General features: G+C 44.6%; 1 protein-coding gene across 7 annotated transcripts in view; it reads right to left on the bottom strand.

The window, feature by feature from the left end:
• RASAL2 (RAS protein activator like 2) overlaps positions 1 to 19,809 on the bottom strand; it is a 146,764-nt gene that overhangs the window by 8,401 nt on the left and 118,554 nt on the right. For 5 of the 7 annotated variants that reach the window (XM_051625032.1, XM_051625030.1, XM_051625034.1 and 2 more), the window contains 9 exons: positions 17,517 to 17,661; positions 14,142 to 14,286; positions 13,006 to 13,242; positions 12,117 to 12,318; positions 9,160 to 9,359; positions 7,337 to 8,201; positions 2,974 to 3,108; positions 1,511 to 1,713; positions 1,226 to 1,313 (listed from right to left, as the gene is read on the bottom strand). In XM_051625032.1, coding sequence (XP_051480992.1) covers positions 1,226 to 1,313; positions 1,511 to 1,713; positions 2,974 to 3,108; positions 7,337 to 8,201; positions 9,160 to 9,359; positions 12,117 to 12,318; positions 13,006 to 13,242; positions 14,142 to 14,286; positions 17,517 to 17,661 — 2,220 coding nt within the window. The remainder of the gene's footprint in view (positions 1 to 1,225; positions 1,314 to 1,510; positions 1,714 to 2,973; positions 3,109 to 7,336; positions 8,202 to 9,159; positions 9,360 to 12,116; positions 12,319 to 13,005; positions 13,243 to 14,141; positions 14,287 to 17,516; positions 17,662 to 19,809) is intronic. The other 2 variants (XM_051625031.1, XM_051625033.1) reach the window with 2 other exon arrangements.

Below are 19,809 nucleotides of genomic sequence, written 5' to 3'. Positions count from 1 at the left end.
TTGTAGACAAGTGATTTATTCAGATTAGATGGCATTAGATCCAAAAATCCAGGTTTCATGAACAGTCTTTCTGAAGAATGGTGGGAAAATGGGCAGAGGCAGCACAAAAAAATAGAACTTTTCAAATTATCAAAAAGAAATCTGCTATAAATATGCTTCTAGTGTCACCCAGCTTTTAAAAACTCCTTTTTCTAATTCATATTTGCCCTACGGTTTTGTATGAGCTCAAACTTTTCTGTTATTGCTGGCCATTCAACAAGAAAAAGTGCCCTTTTGTGCTCACTTATGCCTATATTCCAATACACCTGTACCATCTTTAACCATGTCAAACTAAGGGGTTTTTCCCCCTCACACACTCTCTGAGCAGGGAAACAACTTTCTGAATTAGCTTGGGTTACTCCTCAAGCAGGTCATCTTCTTAAGATTATCTATTAAGGAAAGTTTACGGTTGGAACTACTGAAAAGCCCAGAAGCAGGGGAGATGTTCCTCCAAATGCAAATACCACAAACATAACATGGCAGGCAGATATCAAACCAGCCTCGAGTTCTGCCAGACAAGCTTTGCTCTCTGGGATCAGCACAGACACAGAAGAAAAGCTGAAATGATCCCACACAAAACACCCACATGCATTGCCCACTGGGTCCTGCTTTCCACAGCCAACTGGTGTTGGCCGAGGCAAGCACTGCAGGCTCCTGGCAAAGTGGGCATTCCTCCAGGACTGACGTGGACAGTCAGATGGGGTGGAATGCCACGTGTGACATTATACAGGGCAATGTTCCACTGCAAGCATTCTCTGTTCTTGACTCAGATGTTCAAAGCCATGCTTTTAGCTTGCATAGCTGAGATGCATGCACATGGCAATTAAACTATGCTGGTATGAGGCACAGCTTTTCCAGAGTTCCCAGGCCCACGCTTGGAACAATGTCTACACAATGCACTGCTATTCCTTTGCCCCCTTGGGATCTCACAAAGGAGGAAAGGTTTTGGAGAAGCAGTCAGTCCTGTGATTTGTTGCCAGGCTTGTTCAAAGCCTATTGTCTGACAGTACAGCCTTTATTAATTAAAAAACCCAATTCTCTCCTGGATGGCAGCAAGTCACATGTGGAACACCAGGGACCAATAATGACTTGGGAGCTGGATAACAGTGCTGGGGCAGGAGGAGAGGGGGAAATAATAGGGTTTACACACCAAAAATCTGGTTCCTGGCCATCCTGAGCTCCTTACCTGTGCATCAATAATTTTCTGCTTTGCATCGATGACGGCTTGCATCTCTGCGTGATCCTTCTTCAGCTCCTCTTCGACCGCCATGAGTCTGATAAGCAAGAAGAGGTATGAATCAGGACCACTTAATACTATTCCAGAGGGTTTCAGGTACTCCAGCCTGTTGCTTTGACTTATCTGATTGTCCTGGCTCTGCAAGAGAAGAATTCTGCTGCACTTGGAAAAGCTTATCTATCCATCTGACACTCCCGACTGCCTAGCCTTGTCCCAAACTTTCCAAAGCCTCACCTGCTGATTATACTTTTCATCTGGCTGTCCTTCTCCTCCTGTTGCCTGCGCAGTCTCTCCTCACTGTCTTCCAGCCTAGACTTGTACTCCATCAGCAGCTTCTGCATTTGCTGCTCTTGCACCAGGAGCCGCCGCTCATACTCCTCCAGCCGGCGACTCGACACCTTCAGGCGCTCCTTCAGCTTGGCTATCTCTTGTTCATACTGCAGGTGGAGGGAAGGAGGAAAGCATCAGATGCAAGGGAAAAAGAAAGAGATCAGATCATTCTATTCTGCTGCTGCTGTTCAGAGAACAACATTGTTTTTCTCACGAAATATAAATCGATGGAAGTAAAGGAAGTGACGAGCAAACAACTGTGGGCAATCACAGACAGGGAGCACACAGGCTGCCGTGGAGCATTGAGCTATTCCCACACTGCAGGGTGTCATTCTGTAGCACGATTTAAGCACTCCGAGGGCTCCGACATGACTCTTCAGTCCTGACTGGTAACATCCTCAGTTAATGTGGACTCAAGCAGCTCCCAGACAGAAGCTGCTAACAGTGCTCAACTGTAAAAATGTCCTGGGACGGCCAAACTCACAAAACAGACCAGTATGGGATCCAAATAATTCATTTTTTAGGACCTTATCAAGGCATGAGACCATGTGTGAAGTCAAAGCAAATAATTTGCTACAGAAGGCAGCCTTTTAAGTTTACTTGGACAAGGTTTTGTTCTACTTACTGTCTCTGTGGACAATCACTTCTGCAACAGAGCAATGAATATCAACATATTCCACTTTTGTTTGGGTTCATTCACCTTTCCTAATAATCCTATGTTCCCATTTCTTGTCCACCAAATGTTCTCCTCCTCTCTTCCTGCCCTTTCAAAATACCAAACCTCTTACAAAACTTCACCACCATAGCAGCATACAGGTGTAACTATACTTGGAAAAATGGTATCTACTCTTGAAAAAAATTACACTTAAAAAAAAAAAAAAGAGATCATGGATGTTTCTGTGTAGCTCAGAACTACCCAGGTGACAGGCATTGCCTCAGGCATTTACAGAGCCCTGTACTTAGCATATCCTAAGCTATACTCAGTCAGGTTAACAACTATGATTTTTTTTGTTGTTTGGGTTTTTTTCACTAAGGAGTTTTGCAGACATAGAAAAATTGCAGTGTGCTGTAGCTACAGTGTTGTCACAAAAAGTTAATGACTTGAGCAGGACCTCATACAGTTAGGCAGCGTGACTCACAATGCACATTAAGTGCCAAATACCAGCCTGTAATGTACAAAGACAGCTGTGCCAGTTTGCACCCACTTGACATGCTACAGCCTGTACGTGGGTTAATCTACAGATATGTGTGGCAGCACGTCCAGCAGGAAGTCATGCCAACCTGTGCTTGAAACCAGGACTCTGTCAAAGCAGTGCCTGAAAGCTGTTCTTGACTTGGCTGTGGGGTGGACAGAGAACAAAATCTACCTTCTCAGCATGCTTGACTTCATCTGGATTCTGCTCTGCATCCTCCTCTACTTCTTCATACTGTCCATTATTGAGAACCCAGGCAGCTGTCCTTTCCACTGGTGACATTGTGGCAGAATCCACAGGTGACTGCACCTGAAGCAGAGATACCTGTAAGCATTTTTCAGAGAAACTCCACACAAACCAGATCTAAAATCCAATTTATTTGGAGAAGAAAAATTACCATGAGTCTGTCAGTCTCAAAGGATCCCCTAAACCTCTCCTGCTGAGACACCTCATCCTCCCTTGCCTTCAGACCCACAGCTCTTACCTGAGTCCCTCTAAAACCAATGTACTTGAAAAATTCTTCTTCCTTGTTAAGCGAGCTTCTCTGGAAATGTTCTTGTTTCCAAATCCTGTTCACATCCACCCTTCCCCTTTGTCAGATTTTCAGAAAGGCTTTCTCAACCTGTGATTTCTCTCCCAAAGAAAACAGAGCAATGAACCTTTGCTTGCAGCCTGCTCAGGTGAGACAGACTGGTTTCTCTGGGATGCTGAGGAGCAGCTTTCTCAGCCAGGCTGCAGACAGGCTTGCAAGGGGGCTGCAGGGCTTGGTGGCAAGACAGTACAGCAATACTTTGGAATGGCAAAGAAACCTTATCACTGTAGTGCCTATCAGATTTAGGTAGTCTATTGTAGCAGTACTCCAGATGAAGCTGTGAAAGGAAGTCAGGGCCAGCAGTGCTAACTAGAACTGTAAGACATCATCATCAGCTATCCTCTTTAAGGGAATCTGAAAAGGAAGCCAAGAAAAGAAACAAGAAACTCTCCCCCCTGGCTGGGGAAAATACAGCTTGCTACAAATTCCAAGCAATTTTCACAGACAAAGACAAGTTTATAAGCACAGGAATTAGCATAATTACCCTGAAAGAGCAACACTGTCTTAACTTTGAGAAATGCAGAACATCAGCTTCCCCCACTCTGTAGCTTCTTGTTGTGCTCAAGCAGCATTTCAGCTCCCTGCCTCCTGTCAGCACTGCACCAGAGTGAGCTGTGCTCCTCAGCAGGGCAGGGGAATTTTGAAGCCACAGTTTCAGCAAGGAGCAACTCATGGGGGAGTCACAGCTTCTGCACAGGAGTCAGGTTGAGGGATCATGTCAACCTCCATTTCTGGCCAGAGGATCTGCCTGCAACAGCTCAGCTGTCCTGAGCAGTGATAAAGGCTCCAGCACCAGAAGAAGCTACAGGAAGGATGGGTATAAAGGCAAAGGAAAGGAGTTAAGCAGAAATCCCGGGATTAGGCAGAGGCCTTTTTGCTAGAAGAAAATCTTCACAGCAGAAAGGCTATTAGCCCCTTTTGAGTGCACCAGGGCAGCTTTGCAAAGCTCCTTAGATTTTTTTTAAGGGTATTTGCTGTGATGCAGCCATGTCGAGAGAGACTATGGGCTGCCACCAACAGGCTCTTCTCAGAGACAAACACTTGGCTCTAGGAATTAGGCACAGCTAAGGATGAACAGTGTCACTGTTCATTGGAGTTACCAAGGACAAAGACAGCAGAAGGTTGACTATAAACTATATCACCAGCCTATTAACAGACTGATCACCAGCAAACCTTGCCAACCAACCTTGAGAGCTGTAGGACAGAATGTTTTCAGCAGCCAAACTCAGAAAGCCTACAAAGACCAAGTGGATGGCAAGCACTCCACATGCTAATGGGTTATGAGTTATACCCTAATAAAGAGGAAAAAAGAAAAAGCCTGCTAGGAACAAGTATTATTTCCCCTCTTTGCCTCTCTTCCAGCGGAACACACTGACATTTCTGTTCCCACCTACCTACTAAATGGAAATGGAAGGCAAATAGTGACCTCTCACAGCAAACAAAGGGCCTAGCTCTATATTCAGGAACAAACGAGACTTGTAGAAAACACAGTCTAATAATTATAACGCCCACAAAGCATGCCTAGAAAGAACATGCCCAACTTTTTTCTTTCTCTTCTTTAAATAAGAACAGAATTCCACAACACAATTTGCAATTAAAAGGATGCAATGGAATTTGCCTCAAAAAAAATTTGGCCCTTCGATTTGGCACACTACAAGACATTTCTCAAGGGTGCGGGGAAGGAAAGAACAAATTGATTTCTCTGAATAAAGGAGGAGCAAGTACTTTAATGAATCCAGTGAAAGCAATTAGTATGGAAAATAGAACAGAAAAGTAAGTAGATGCCTATTGCCTACAAGAGGGGGGAAGGAGACTGTCCTGAAGCCAGTCATAGTCACAGGCATCTTTGAAGCTGAATACAAAAAGCAACAGGAGGAGAGGGAAGTCTGGGATGTCACTTTGATGCTAAGCAGGCAGAGGTAACTGATTTACCTGGGCACAGTTGGGTAACCAGCATTTAGGACAAGAAGAGCCTGGGGTTTGCAAACAGCTAACCCAGTGCTTCTTGCAAACAAGAACAGGGCAGGAGCCACCCACGTAATGTGCACACACAAAGAGTGGAGACACAGCACCTCTACTTCTCCTCCTTATCCCAACACCTTCAAAGTAATGCCCTTTGCACTTCCCAAACAAGCCCTGAGGAAGGGCAGCAGCTCCCTGTGGATTTTGGCTAGGACACTGCATGAAACCATTCACTAAAACTCATCAGATCATTCTATTCAGGTTTAACACTGGATGCCTTAGAACTGGCAGTTTTTCCTTCAAATTTCTCCTTGCTATCGGCCTAAAAGTTCCCTACCACCTCCTCACTAGGCTTAGTTGTGTTCAATAGACTTTACCGATCAACCCCTCTATCCTCAAATGTAAAACACGCTCCAAAGTAGGACACAAATATATGCACTTCAAATAACAAACAACTACTGTTTTTGGTATAACTAACTTGGCATATTAGGCTTTGCTTTGTGATTCAGTGTTTTTTGATCTTCTTGTACTTTAACGAACCCAAGGTATCAAAGCAGTTTTGAAGCCCTGATTGCTCCTGGGTTCCCAGGCATCATCCAGATTTTCCTACTGTTGACTGTAACTTTCAGGAGTTTGCAAAGAAAGCTACACCAACAGGGACACCAGTAAAACCTTTGCCTCAGCAGAAGCTCACACTGGCAACTAATGTCCTCTGCCAGCCTTACCTTGCAACTCAAACCCCTTCTCCCTATATAACCATGGCTTCATCAGCACTTTTGCCAACTGGGCTACATCACAGCAAGGAGGATCCATAACCTCCTGCTCCTTGGGGATGTAGCTTCACTGGCAGCACGGTGCAATCTCAGCTTCAGGGGCTGCAACTTTCTGGAGTGATAGTCCTCAAGTCGTGCTTGTGTGCAGAGCTGCATCCTTTCTAGGAGATCTTGTGGAGAGCAAGATTTTTAAAAATTCCCTTCAACACTAGGTAATGTAAATCAAACATGGCCATGTTTACATTCACAGTGACCACAGAAGAAAACACTTACCCCCAAGGAGTAGTGGTGTTGCCTGCAAGAAGCTCACTCTGCCCTGCTGGTAACTCTGTATGCACTCATAAGACATTTTGAAAAACATCAACCACCTTCCCCTCACCCACAGATCAACACATTTTCTACTTCTATTGCAGTGCCAAGCGTTCAAATACTTAAGTTTCTCTTTAATTTAGGGAAGGATTTTCATACACAGCAAATCACAACAGGTTCCTGGTTTTTCTCTGGGTTTTGTTTTTGGTTGTTTTTTTTTTAAGGTAAAGGAATGTTGGCTTCCTGACAGGAAAACCTTGAACTGCAGTTGCCTATGAACTACTGATAAAGTGCATCAGGAGTTGGTACATATAAGCACTCCTTTCCAGAAGGTGTTTGCATTATTCATAGCTTGGGATGATTAATGAAAAAGCAGTATTTATTTGGGGACCAGCAATAGATTGCTGCATCATGGTAAAATATAGATTTCTCCACACTTAAGACAAGTGTACTTCTTTATTATTTTGGCAGCAGTTTATGCCACGGTATTTTACTTTTGTTGATTTCTCTGTTTTTAGGTAGCTGTGCTTTTGAATTAGCACTACAGGGTAAACACATTCTCAACGTGGCACCATGATTTGGAACAAAGCTCCTTCTGATTATTTTTGTTTTTTATTCAAGGAAACGCTCAAGTTTGTTTCTTTCAGCAGGCTTGCTGCGACCTCAGTAATGGCCAAATTTATTTATTACAAATTTAATACAAAAGCATCCAAAAATAACAGGTAGGGCTCAGCTTGCCAAGCTTCTAAGGGCAACAAGCAGGACTATTCACTTGCTACCAGCCACTTGCTTACTTGCCAGTCCTCTCGATTCAACTAAAAGGTCAAAAAGCTTCGAAGGTCAATGCAGCAATTGGGGAAAGACCAAAGCAAAAAGTGCCTGGAAGAAGGCTTTTCCTTACCTGCTGGGTTTGCTGCCTCTGAATCGCCCGCACCTTTGGGACAGGGCTCTCCCTGGAGGACGAGGACTGCTGCCGGGATCGGCTCCCGTTCTGCAGGGGTTCAGCCACCACGGCCCCCGACACTCCCGACATGCTGCCCGTGCTCCGCAGGGAAGCGCTGTGGGGCAGGGACTGGGGGGCTTTGGCCCTGGCACCCAGCCCACCTTGGTCCATTTTGCGGATCTGGGCTTGGCTGCTGCTGTTCTGGCGGGGCAGCGCGATGGGGACGTGCTTGTCGGGGGGGACGTGGCGGCGGGAGAAGTCCTCGCTCTGTGTGCTGCGCTTGGTGAAGTCCTCCATGCTGCTGTTACTGGGTCCACTAAGTTTGAAGTCTTCGCTGTTGCTTCGGCTCCGGGAACTGGCAGTGCTCAGGTTTTCCAGGCTGGAGTCCACAGAGGCCTTGGGCATTGGAGGGGTTGGGTTGTTGAGATGGTAAACCGGGTTCTGGAATGAGAGGGGCTGGAGGCTGCCCTGCTGGTTCAAAGCAGGGTGCAGAGGTCTCCTCACCTGGGGAGCACTCTGGGGTGTGCTCTGAGTTTCCCACAGCTGTTTGATGTTGGCCACCTGTGTGATGGAGAGCTGGCTGCCCGCCAAGCGCAAAGGCACATCGTGCATAATGGAAGTGTGGTCAGCACTGTGAGCTGTGTGAGGGTCTTGGAGGTCCATGAGAGAGATGCTACGCCCATTAGGCAAGAGGCTTTCCCTTTCATCCTTATCTGAGTAAGTCATGCTCTGGGTGGACGCCTGCTGAACCAGCAGTAAGGTCTTGCCCCTAAAATATCCGTCAACACTTTCCTGGGTTGGAGACTTCATCTTATGCAAGTCACTGTGGAGCAGAAAGCAACGTGGTTAATTTTTTAGCAGCCAAGACTATGAGAGATCTGTCCCAGAGAAGTCTCTCTACCTCATTTAACCTCCCCCCCAACCAAAAGCTTCAAGGAACCAGATTTCCTTTTATGAGCTCTTTGTGTTCAAGTCAGAACACTCTTCCTTAATTACCACTTATCTTTGAGAGTTACATTCGATTCAAGAAGTGCTTCATCTTTATTTTTTCCACAGGTGAAATGCAAACCATTCCCACCATGTCCTCTCCCCTTAGACACTTCTGTCTCCAGCAAGACCTTCAGAGTGGTTCAGATCCCACTTAACCCTTTGCTGGCATCGCGTGCTGTGGGTGTCTGATCCACCAGCAGTTGTGTGAAGGCTCCTGTAGTGCAGGCTCAGAGGGCAGACACTTCTGTGTGACAAAACCAGCCCTCATACCTGGCAGCACAGAACCTGCTCAGAGACCACAGCATCCAAGCTCTCCGGCAGTTCTACCACGTCACAGCTGTTTGCTGCAGATTAATGGCAGTGTGAGAAATGCTGCACTAGACAGAGAAGGGACTATTTTTGCTTTTTCGCTGATAACAAGTTCCACCTACAGCCCAGTTTTTCCATCAGCAGTAAATAAGCAGTCTGATTGCCAGAAGGAAACACTATGGCTGACTGTGCATCCGGACACACACAGATTGGCAATAAATCGCAAGACCAGTTTTTAGCAGCTGAAGTCACCAGCTCCCAGAGAGATGCTTAAGTCCCGGATAAGTCAAAATCTTCAGGTCTCCAGTGCCACCTCATGCACCCTCTTACTGGGAGCCTGTGACCCCCGTGACAGAAGCCCAAGCTCCCTGCTCCTGCAGCTGGCCCGGGCAGACAGTGCAGGTGACGAAGTGCTCAGCTCCTAACAGGGTCAACAACCCCCTTTCTCCCACAGCCTCCCTTGAGCTCTGGCTGTTACATACCCATCAGTGGGGTCCTCGAATATCTTCTGAAGCCCTGAGGAGAGACTGCCACTGACATTTGGACTAGAGCTGTGCTCGGTGAAACGCCTCAGCTGCTGCTGGATCGGCGTAGGGTTGGTCATTGACTTGGTGATATCCGCGAGAATGCGAGGAAGAGGCCCCAGCTTTGCCACGGTCGCCTGTAGGAAGGAATTTTCACCCTAATTGGACAACAAGCACCGCGACATCCGCCAGTTTTTTTGTTTGGTTTGGTTGGTGGTTTGTTTTTTTTTTTTTGGTAACGATGCAGAGAGGCGGAGGGATGGAGGTGGAAGGAAGGAGGGTGGGTGGTTGTGTGCGGGTGTGCCAGGACCGTAATGCAGTGTTATGGAGCAGCATAACCACGGCGACGAGATGGATGAAGGAGACGAAACGGGGTGCAGCAGACATTGAGGAAAGAAAAGGAAATAGAAAAGAAATTAGGATTGACCTCCAAAAAAAAAAAACAACACAAACAAAACCATGCTCAGTAAAACAAACCACTACTGCCATTCCAATGCAAAACTATCATGCAAAGCAAACTAAGTCCAGGGTGGGTGAGGTTGAAGTGAAAACTACAGTATCTACTCATTAAAGGACATTCAGAGACTACAGGTTCAGCTAGTGGGGGTAACTTTCCAGGCAAAGGGTGTCATGGGGTAAAGGAAATGCATGCCAACAGACAAGGTGATGCAGCATTCAGGGGGATCATGAGAGAATCACAAGGGTTGAGGGAGATGGAGGAAAGAAAGGTTTTCATTTTATGAGCCTTTTGGTTTTGGCATCCTCTACAGCACCCTGTTATCAAAAACTAGGGCTTTCTTCCCTACTTGAACATGAAAAATAACTGCTTGAAAACATCAGCCATCTCAGCATTATCACATGAGCCTGGGATTAACTGTGTAGCTTCTTGTTCAATTACATGTTAGCTCAGTGCTGGCCAGGTCTAGGAAAAGAGCAGCCGACCTTCCAGCAAGGAAGGCTGCTTGTTCAGGCTCTTGGGTCACTGCTGGTTCTATCATCTACAAGGGCACCTTCAGCCTTTTGGGACTGCAGGAAGAAGGTGAAAGTACAAGAAGCTTATAATAATGTAAAGCTCAGCTACAAAGCTAATGTTTTTTTCAGAGATATCCTTATTTTTACTCTAAGCAGGAATTCAGGCAGTTTGGCTCTAGACAAAGGTCTCCTTACAGACACTTTCATATAGCACTCCTTCTGTGTCTTATTAAAATCTCTGAGATGACTTCCCTCATCATTTCCAATCATTACCTACAGTAAAGCAGCATTGCAATGTAACTTGACCCCTTAATTCTCTTTTTAGCAAACCACTATACCAGCTCCCAAGGGCCTATTAGGATAGATCCATGCATCTAACCAACATAGATGGTAAAGTAGATCTGCTTTAACAGTTTATTCAGGTCTGGCTCCTCCTTTTCCTTAATGCCAGGCTTAAGACAACTGCTGCATGCAGACAGCAGCTCACAGTGACTAACAGCATGTCCAAAGATCCATTTGCAGTTCTAAAGACTGGGTTTCTCTTGCCCTGATGCCTGACGGGCTTGGAGAGAGGTGGCAGTGTTCCCTGTACTGGTGGGTTTACCCCAATTCGGGGAAATGGAGGGTCTGGTCTTTTGAATGCTTACTTTGCCTGTTTTCCTAAGGCTGCTGCAGCACCTTTACAGCTGACTTTGCTGCCTGCAACACTTGGAAAGTACACTATGTGCATGTGTGAGGGAAACAGAAAAATGAGACCATAAACTGTTATCAAACTAAGATTAAGATATACTGTCTTTTTGAGTCAAGGACATTTCCATTTACTCTGATGCAACAAGCTGAGTTTTTTGTTTTCCGTTTTAAATAATGTACTGGGAGAAAACAGATACTCAACATATAACTCTTTTGGCAAACCTTAATGCCATAAATATATTGAGTGCATTGCAATTCACCTCGCCTCTCCAGTTTCAAAAGAAAAAAAAGAATAATATAAACGGAATATGGACAAAATCATGCACCTCTGAAAGTTGAAATATGGAACAGTTCCAAGCACTTGAAAAAAAACAAAAAACCCCAAAAACTAAAAAAAAAAAACACCAACCCACAAACAACTCATGGCTCAGCTTTTCTGGGTCTTACCAACTAACTTTGCTATCAAGGTTTTAATGATTTTGGACTCTACAAAACCACATAGCTAAGGAAGAGCAAACCAATGTCTTTTCTCCTTCCACAGCTACATTGAAGCAATGGTTGTTGCTGGGGATATCTGTTGTGATCAGCAGAACAGAATCTGGACAAGGCATATGACCCCAGCACAGTGCACAGGCAGAAAAAGCATCTTGCTACTTTTGTTACAGAATAAAACCCAGAGTGGAAAGCAGGTTTTTACACGGCATCTGCTCTTATACTAGAAAAGAATCCAAACACTACAGAAATGAGAACATCTCAGCAGGCTCTGGACCAGGTATTTAATGAGAACAGTTCTCCCTGGCCAAAAGGCTACTCCATCAGAGCTGGGCCTGGTGTGCAGCAAAGTACCTCCATTAGCATCAAAAAGGGCACTGCAACATTTTCATTTTCTGTCCAAACACCCTCCCTTTTTTCCCAGCTCACTGATGAGAAAGGAACAAACTGCTCAGGGAATTCCAGGTCTACTTTCAAGTGCTGCCCTCTCCATCATTTAACATCCATTCTTACTTAAGGCTCTCCAAAGTGTTTGCACTAACTACTGAAGCCCAACCACTTCACATGCCTTGCTTTAGGCCCTGATCTGAAATCACAGAAAGAACAATTGTGAAATACCACCACCAAACATTCCTCTCAAACACTGTTGAATAAGTTCTCCCCAAAGCAGGCTTCAGCTGCTCCCTTGATGTTTCCTAGTGTTTACTGTTGCTATGACACAATCACTGGATTCACCCTCCTGGGCCTCCAGCCTGCTTTACCTTATCAAGTTGGGACACAACCTCCCACAAGAGGGAATGCAAAACTGAGAGCTCTTTGCCCAGGTCGATGTAGCCCTCAAATCCAGGCATGTTTGAGATGGTATCTGGATTAGAGATCTCCATGAGAAAACGCTTCATTCCTCCCCACTCATGTTCCAAGAAGTCGTTCATGAAGGCCATATACTCTTCCTTATTCCCAAACCTGCAAGGGGAGGGGGGAACACAGTCAACAGCCTCCACATAAAATACAGAGTGTAAGTGCTCACTGGCAATTACTTAAATGCTTAACTTTAGACCTGGCTTTCTGAAGGTTTGGTATTAGAGAGAAAAAAATAAAAGGACAATTTAAGAGATTCACTGCTTTCCAGAACTTAAATAATAGTAACTTACTGGTCATATTACGAGCAAGGGGCCTAGCACCAACTCTGCCCCACTCCCTCCCACAGACACCCTTCCTCTCCATCACCTCTCCTGTAAGAAGAGACAGGCTATACCCTTCCTATCATTCAGCTGGGAATGCTGGTAGAAGAAAGGAGGAAAATCAGGATCCTCGGTCAGGCTTTTTTTTCTTTTGAACTAGCATACACACTGACATGCTAATGCCTGGCTATTCCTGGGTTTTCTACTGTGTCCCCTCTACTGAATTCAAGGCAGCCCAAATCTGCATGAGAAAAGGAGAATTTATCTAGCTGAGTGCTGAGGTGTCTCCTGAGGGTTCTTCTCACACCCGAGTGAGAAGTTTCCTCCTTTTCTAAAGCTGACTTCCCCTTGCCAGAGAACCAGCTGCCTGCAAACACGCCCACCAAGCAGGGCTCTCCTTGCTCCACAGTAACCTGTGGTGCCTTGCACCCCCAGAGGCACAGATTTCAGTCTTATTGCCACCACCTACTTAGCAAAATTGGCGAGATTCTGGATGACTTTAGCAATAAGCGTGAGGGTGCGAGATGTCCGGTCGTCGGGATATTCCTGCATGAGGCTAAAGAGGCTGGGGGACATGATGGCGGGACACAGGAAGCGGAGGAAGAGGGAGGCACTGATCAGGCGTTCACTGATGTCCTGCTTGCCCCTGCTCAGGCACTGCTGCTTCCAAGATGCAAACACCTCCTTCAGCTCACGAGGGAACACGCTGAAAAAACAAGAAACCAGGAAATAAAATCGCATTGGGGGGGGGTGAGATGCAACAAGTTGAACTGGTGACCAATCACCTGAAATCATTATCTGCGAGAAAACATGACTGGCTCTTCTTTACCCACCCCCTCTTTTCTCTCTCTGGGCTGGGAAATGTCATTGGGCATCTATTCTTAGATCCCCATTTAATCTGATGATACTTAAGTAGTCTTTAAAGCATCCCTTGTTCATGTATGTTAAGTGAAGCCATTTTCAAACACATGGATTTCCAAGCTAAGAACTACTCATCCATCGCTACCCTGGAGCAAACAGGGTGTCAGAAAACTAAAACCAAACTGATCTCCGTAACTGATTTTTTTTATTTTGCTTGTTAGGCTCTCTCAATATTTCATAGGTGTTATATCCTGAAGCAGAAAGGCTGTTCTCCTTCTTTCACTAGTACTCAGAAACAGAGATTAATAGAAATTTCTCTGCCAGCGTTTCCTTTCTGTAATATCCTCTTCAGTTCTACAGATCTAAAGGGTCTGAAAATTTTCTATAGACATCAAAACTTTCAGCTTTTATTCCAAGTTCAAGCTAAGCTCTTGTCTTCTCACTTCATTCCCTCCTTATTCAGCCACAGCTCGGTACGTGTTCCCTTGGCAGAGCATGTCAGCAGAAGCTCCTGTCAGGTATGGTGTGTGGGACTGGAACCCCTCCATTTGGGCACAAGTTCCACCTGCAATATGGTGTCACACGTGGGAAGGGGGTGAGGAAAGGAAGTGAAGGCCTTCTTGGAAGACAGATGGGTCTGTGCTATTTCCCTGTACAACCACTGTTCTCTCACCTTCAGAGGAGGAACAGGCACCCTCTGAGCAAATGACCTAATGGGGGAGAAGGGGAGGGGAGATGCCTCACCAGTAGGAATTGATAATCTTGCAGAAGGCCAGCTCACAACACATTTTCAGGTTGCTCTGATGATCTGTTAATTCACTGGGAGAACATTTGCTGGGATCCACTTCACAGTTTTCATCTGACTCATACAAAGCCTTGATAAACTCCCCTGGACAAAGGGAAGAGGACGACAAACCAGGGTAGTTACATGAAAAGCCTCCGTGTCACATCTTTAAATCCTGCTTATGTCTTCCCTTGGCAACTGCTACTTCTGCTCCCTGGGTCTGCAATACAGACTCCAGACACCAGATGTTGGGGACACGACTCCTCCCAGCTCTTTCAGCACAGAGCACTGGCCACGCCAGATCAGACGGCTGGTGCTCTGATGCTTCAGCCTCCTGTGCCCTCACTGCCCCAAATGCAGGTGCAATAACAGGATGGCTTTGCTTATAAACCCTACAGACACTTTACTTGTAGCCAAAATAATAGGATTTGACTTGGTTTTCAAATTGTGTCATCAGATATAAAATTATCCAATCTTAGAAACGAAGCAGAGCTGTTTGTCTTCATAATTTCCCCAAGAAATGCACATGATAGTGCTATTTATTTTTATGATTTCTAAATTTATCTTTTAATTTTTAAATTTTAAAAAGAAGTGTCATGCTGCTCTTGAATAGGAGTAATACCTAAATGCTAGGTAGAGACTGCTAATTTTCTCAACCCCTTACACCATTTTTATAGCCTGCACCTTGCAAAATCCTTGGCATTTCTGTTGTCCTTCTCTTAACAGCATTACAACAGAAATTTGACACTTACAAAACCAGATGAAGTTTCCTTTGACATATTGGAATGATCTATTTATTAGTTTTCCTCCTCCATATATGCTAGCACACCAAGTGATTTTTAGACTGTTGTTGTTCACTAGGAAAAATTATTCACGCATTTAATGATTCAATGTCTTTTAAGTTCATCTCCTCAGATGATCTTGCTGGCTCTGAGCTAATGCCACAAGGCTTGTTCGTGCAAAAGGGTTTTGTTTTTTTTGTCTGTTTTCATAAAAACACTTAAAACATGTCCTAACCCCCCTTCCCCAAATCTTGTCAGCACTGCTCTTGCAGGCAAAGCAGGCAGCACATTTTCTTAAGCTTTTTTTTTGGTTTGCTTTTTTTTGGAGTTCAAAAAATTCCTGCTGAAGGCACCTACATCACTTCTTTGCAAAACCCTCAGCATCACTTCTGGTGAGTCAATTCTGTTTTAAGTGTTGTTTACTGCATTATCTTTTTTTCCTTAAACACGTTTGAAACTTACTCTTTGTAGTTCACAAGACCCTGCCTTAATCATATATTAAGATGCTTCTAGAGATGTCTTATATAGCTAACACCAAGCATGATGTTGCTAATCCTTTCTAAGAACATGGCATCCCAGCAAAATGACATTTAAAACTTGACAAAGAATTAGATGGTTATATTGTCATAAACAATCTTGCCCTGAGCTAGAGACAAGCTGGATAACCTTAGGGGGGGATTTTCCATCTCTCATGTCTATGATTTACAACCTTATCACTCAGCCCCAATGCTCTAAATGATGTATTAGAAGTCATTCATTTTGAATTTTTTTTTTTTTTTATGTAATTACTGCACATGAAGGGGCTTGCAGTCAAATGAAATCTGCTGGTCCCACAGCTGATCATTCTGCCTGCTGAAAAGCAGGGTACAAAGCAACATGCTGCTCATTTCTCCATACCAGACAAGAGCCTGGGACTGTGACTTAGGCTCAGTGGTTCCACCCATGAGAATGAGACTACCAGAACAGGCTCATTACACTTAAGAAATGGCCAAAATGCATGTAATCATAGACCTGACCACACTGACCCTTGGAGCACCAATTTAGTCAACTATCTCCTTGATGACTTGCCAGTGTCTGGGATTGCTGAGGACAAGTGAAACTGCTGGGAAAGCAAGTTGCCTTTTTTTTCTGTTGTTGTTTTTGGTGAGAGGATGTGGTGTGGGACTTGGCTTTGGTCTGATCTTGTTTCTCTTGTATCAATTTCCAAAGCTTTCTTCATCCAAGAAACAACAGGGGGATGGGTGGAATTGTGCAATTGTGGCTAACAAAAGATTTTGTGGAGTTAGTGAAAACTAACTGTAGCAAGGCTGTGAGTTTCTTCAGAAGACAGCACACGTAATTTTGGTCCTCTCTATTACATTATTAGTTGCATGGACAGTAATTCCTGAGGCAGAGGCTTATCCCTAGAGCAGAACCTTTTGGTGGAGAGGGGACAATAACAGAGTTATCAGAATCTACCCTGGTATGTAACCACAGACATTAAGAACATGCCAGGGGAACACCACAGGTTGGCCAGGCAGTTTTAATGAGGCAGGAAATAATGAGCACTTTGGATAAACACAGGTAGGAGGCTCCCTAGACAGTCTGCATCTCCATCTCCTGCCCTGTGCTGCTCAGTAGCCCTGCAGCCTCACTCCCTCCAGCCATGTTTGTCTACAGATTTTTGCTGGGGCAAGGTGCCAGTTTAAAAGGTTAACGCAAATGTTTATGAATTAATTGCTCTGTGGCAAAGGTAAGGGCTGAGCTCTAGAACATGCCAGCATTACCAACGGTTGCAGCTAAAGCATGTGGCAATTAATTTTCTTAACACTTGGGAACACCACAGCTAACATTTATGTGCTGCTAACTACAGCAGTAAATGAAAGAGACTGCAGCAACATGCACTTGTGGATGAGAACACTGGCTGTCAACCAGACAGCCCTGAGTGTATCTAACCCCCTTGGTGGTGGCACTTCAGCCTAAAGTGAGTGCAGGAGCTTCTTTAGCATAAAAAATAAAATAAAATAAAAAGTGAAATATATGCTTCACATTCATAACCCTTTCTGAAATCTCCACCCAATTGTACTGCACATGATGCCAGATTCACTCCTGACATCACAGCACAAAGTATCTGTCTCAATTTCTGCTGTTAAACTATGAGTCAGAACATTTTTTTTTTAAAGCCAGTTCATCTGTCAGGTGGAACCATCACCGTTGCCCACACATCAATTGCAGTATTAGACCTCTTGATCACAACGAGAGATACAAAAGGTTACCCAGAAAATCAAAAGGGATACAAACTTTCGGAAGGACTCAACTATATCAAATCAAGTTGCCATTCCTTGAGTGCTGCTCTTGCAGGCACCAAGGAGCATCTTCCTCTGCCTGGAGGAAGGGCACCACAAGGAAGCTAGCATGTATTTTGCTGTCTGGATACTAGACCCCCGAGCTCAGTGCTGAGGCAGTTCCTTCCCATCTCACACTCCCAGGTGCAGGAGGCTTCAGTCACATTGCAGACAAGTTCAGGGTTAGCCCATACAATGCCAAGAGGTGACAAGACAGGCACATTCTTACCTAGTGCATCGTGAAGATACTTCTGCCCTACCAACTTTAGGTATTCCTCAATAGCTTTGGTAGCAAGTGTGTTCTCCCTGAAGATCAAGACATCATGCTCGCCACAACGATCCACCTCGGACATCACCAAATCCGTCAAGAAGTCCTGAAGAAAAAGGTCAAATGGCAAGAGGTTATTTTAAGCAGACTCAGTCATGCCAGGCTAACTGCAGAAGCCAAGAGGAATCATTGCCCAGCCTGGGACAAAGGGTGTAGATGCTACATGGAATATGGGCCAAGGAAATAGCTAGGGCTTCTCTTGGGCTTAGTGTATTTATAAATGTTACAGATCACAAATTATAAAGGGAGAAGCAAATGCCTCTAGCAGAAAACCTTTACAGTCAAGCTTGTGTTTCAGTTTAGGACCTGAACAGAAATCTTCACCCGTTTGTTTACAAGGGGGCTTGCCTGCTGAAAGGAGTTGTGATATTACATTTGTCTTTTAATACTGAACATGGCATAAAAACTTGGATTTAAAAATCTAAGATGCAAGTTAGGCACCAGTTCCTTCAGCTTGGTGAAATTTAAATAACAAGAATGGCTTAAGTAAATTTAATTCACAAACCAAAAGTGGTTCAGGATTGCAGAAAAGAGTTAACATACTTGCTGTGGATCTTTGTGGCTTAACTTTAACTGTATTTGAAAGCTCAGGCAGGAACCATCACAGCAAGTCTTGATTAAGTGATACAGGGTGTAATTCTTGATATAGGGTCAAATTCTACCATAATACTGACTTCCTGAAGTGATAACTTTATGTGAGTCAAGGACACTCAGCATTTCACAAGAAATACTCAGGATTTTGCAAGACCCAATGTCAGCCACAGCACAGTTGTCCAGCAGAGCAAATATACATATATATATATATATATGTATTTTACCATTCCAACAACAAAAAACCCCAAAATCCAAAACCAAAAAAACACCCCATTTAGGGCAGAGTGATAATGGTAACTTGCTGATTCTGCTGCAAACAGCAGCATTCTCTGCACAGTCCAAGGACTGCTGCAGTAAGGTTTCATAACCCCAATAACTATGGAAGCCCTAATGCACTGTTAGCACCTGAGTGCAAAACATGCAGAGCAAATATATGATAAATACAGACCAAAAATATATTTAGTACTCTTGGTTTTCAACCCATGGTCACAATTTCTTTTCAGCAAAATATGAGAGAATTATTTTCAGCTGGTGCAGCCGGGGAACATCCAGCTGCATCACCACCAAGAACCTGGAAATGTACCCTCTCTGCAGCTTTAGGTTATGGCACCCTAAGCTGCTCAATGCTTCCAGTAAACAGAGGGTGAAACATTCAGGCAGTAGGAGGGCAAAGTTAAAACACTGATTTGTCTACCTCTTGCAGCTAGAACTGCAGGAATCCAGAGCATGCTTTCCAGCAGGATTTCAACACAACCCCACAGAAGATATCCCAGCTACGAGCTTCTCTTGATCAGAAAAACTTGGTAAGGAGTGAGTTCCTGTTACACACTGTCACACAACCTCAGCTTTTCCAAGATGTATGTCAACGGGAGAACAGTAGAGAGTGGTACACCATTATGCAAACATAAAAGGACCTTTTGGGAGCAGTTAAATTAGGGTGTCCCTTGAATGCTCCACAGGGCTATCCTTCCATATCCCTAATCCTCTGACTTGTGTTTGGTCGTGACTAACTCGCTCCAGCTGGCATTACTGGAAGAAGCTGGCTACAGCTTTGTACAACTCACACACCCATTTGGCAGACAGCATCCAGATAAATCAATGTTTGCTAATGCTTTTCAGAACTTCAAGACCTACAGGATACTCTTCCACAACCTGGTCAAAGAAACAGGCTGGCTCCAACTGCTGCCTCACGGAGAACCAAAAGCATGCAACCAGAAATCCTAATAACATCCTTGGGGCCGGTGGGATCACCATTAACTGAGCACAGGTTCTCCAAAAGGCTGTTCAAACGCTGACCAAATCAATGCTGGCATTGATTAGCAGCCTGAGCACTGAACCAACAATGGCTCCCTGCTGCTCACTGCATCAGCTTCTTTGCAGAAGAAATTCTCTCACCTCTTGCTTACTCATCTCTTATCCTGTATCATGATTTTATAAACAGAGAAAAGGTTCCTGAGCACACAAGTGCAGGCCCTAACTTTTCAAAACAACATGAAGTTACATAGTCATCCTGCTTATACTTTGTACACAGCACCTTTATTTAATCTTAGTATCAACTCTTAATCACTGTTGGTATTGTCCTTACCTACATGCCTTCCTG

This window comes from Apus apus, chromosome 7, assembly GCF_020740795.1.
Source record: "Apus apus isolate bApuApu2 chromosome 7, bApuApu2.pri.cur, whole genome shotgun sequence".
In the NCBI taxonomy this organism is placed as follows: Eukaryota; Metazoa; Chordata; class Aves; order Apodiformes; family Apodidae; genus Apus; species Apus apus.
This window is presented reverse-complemented; position numbering and strand designations above follow the sequence as displayed.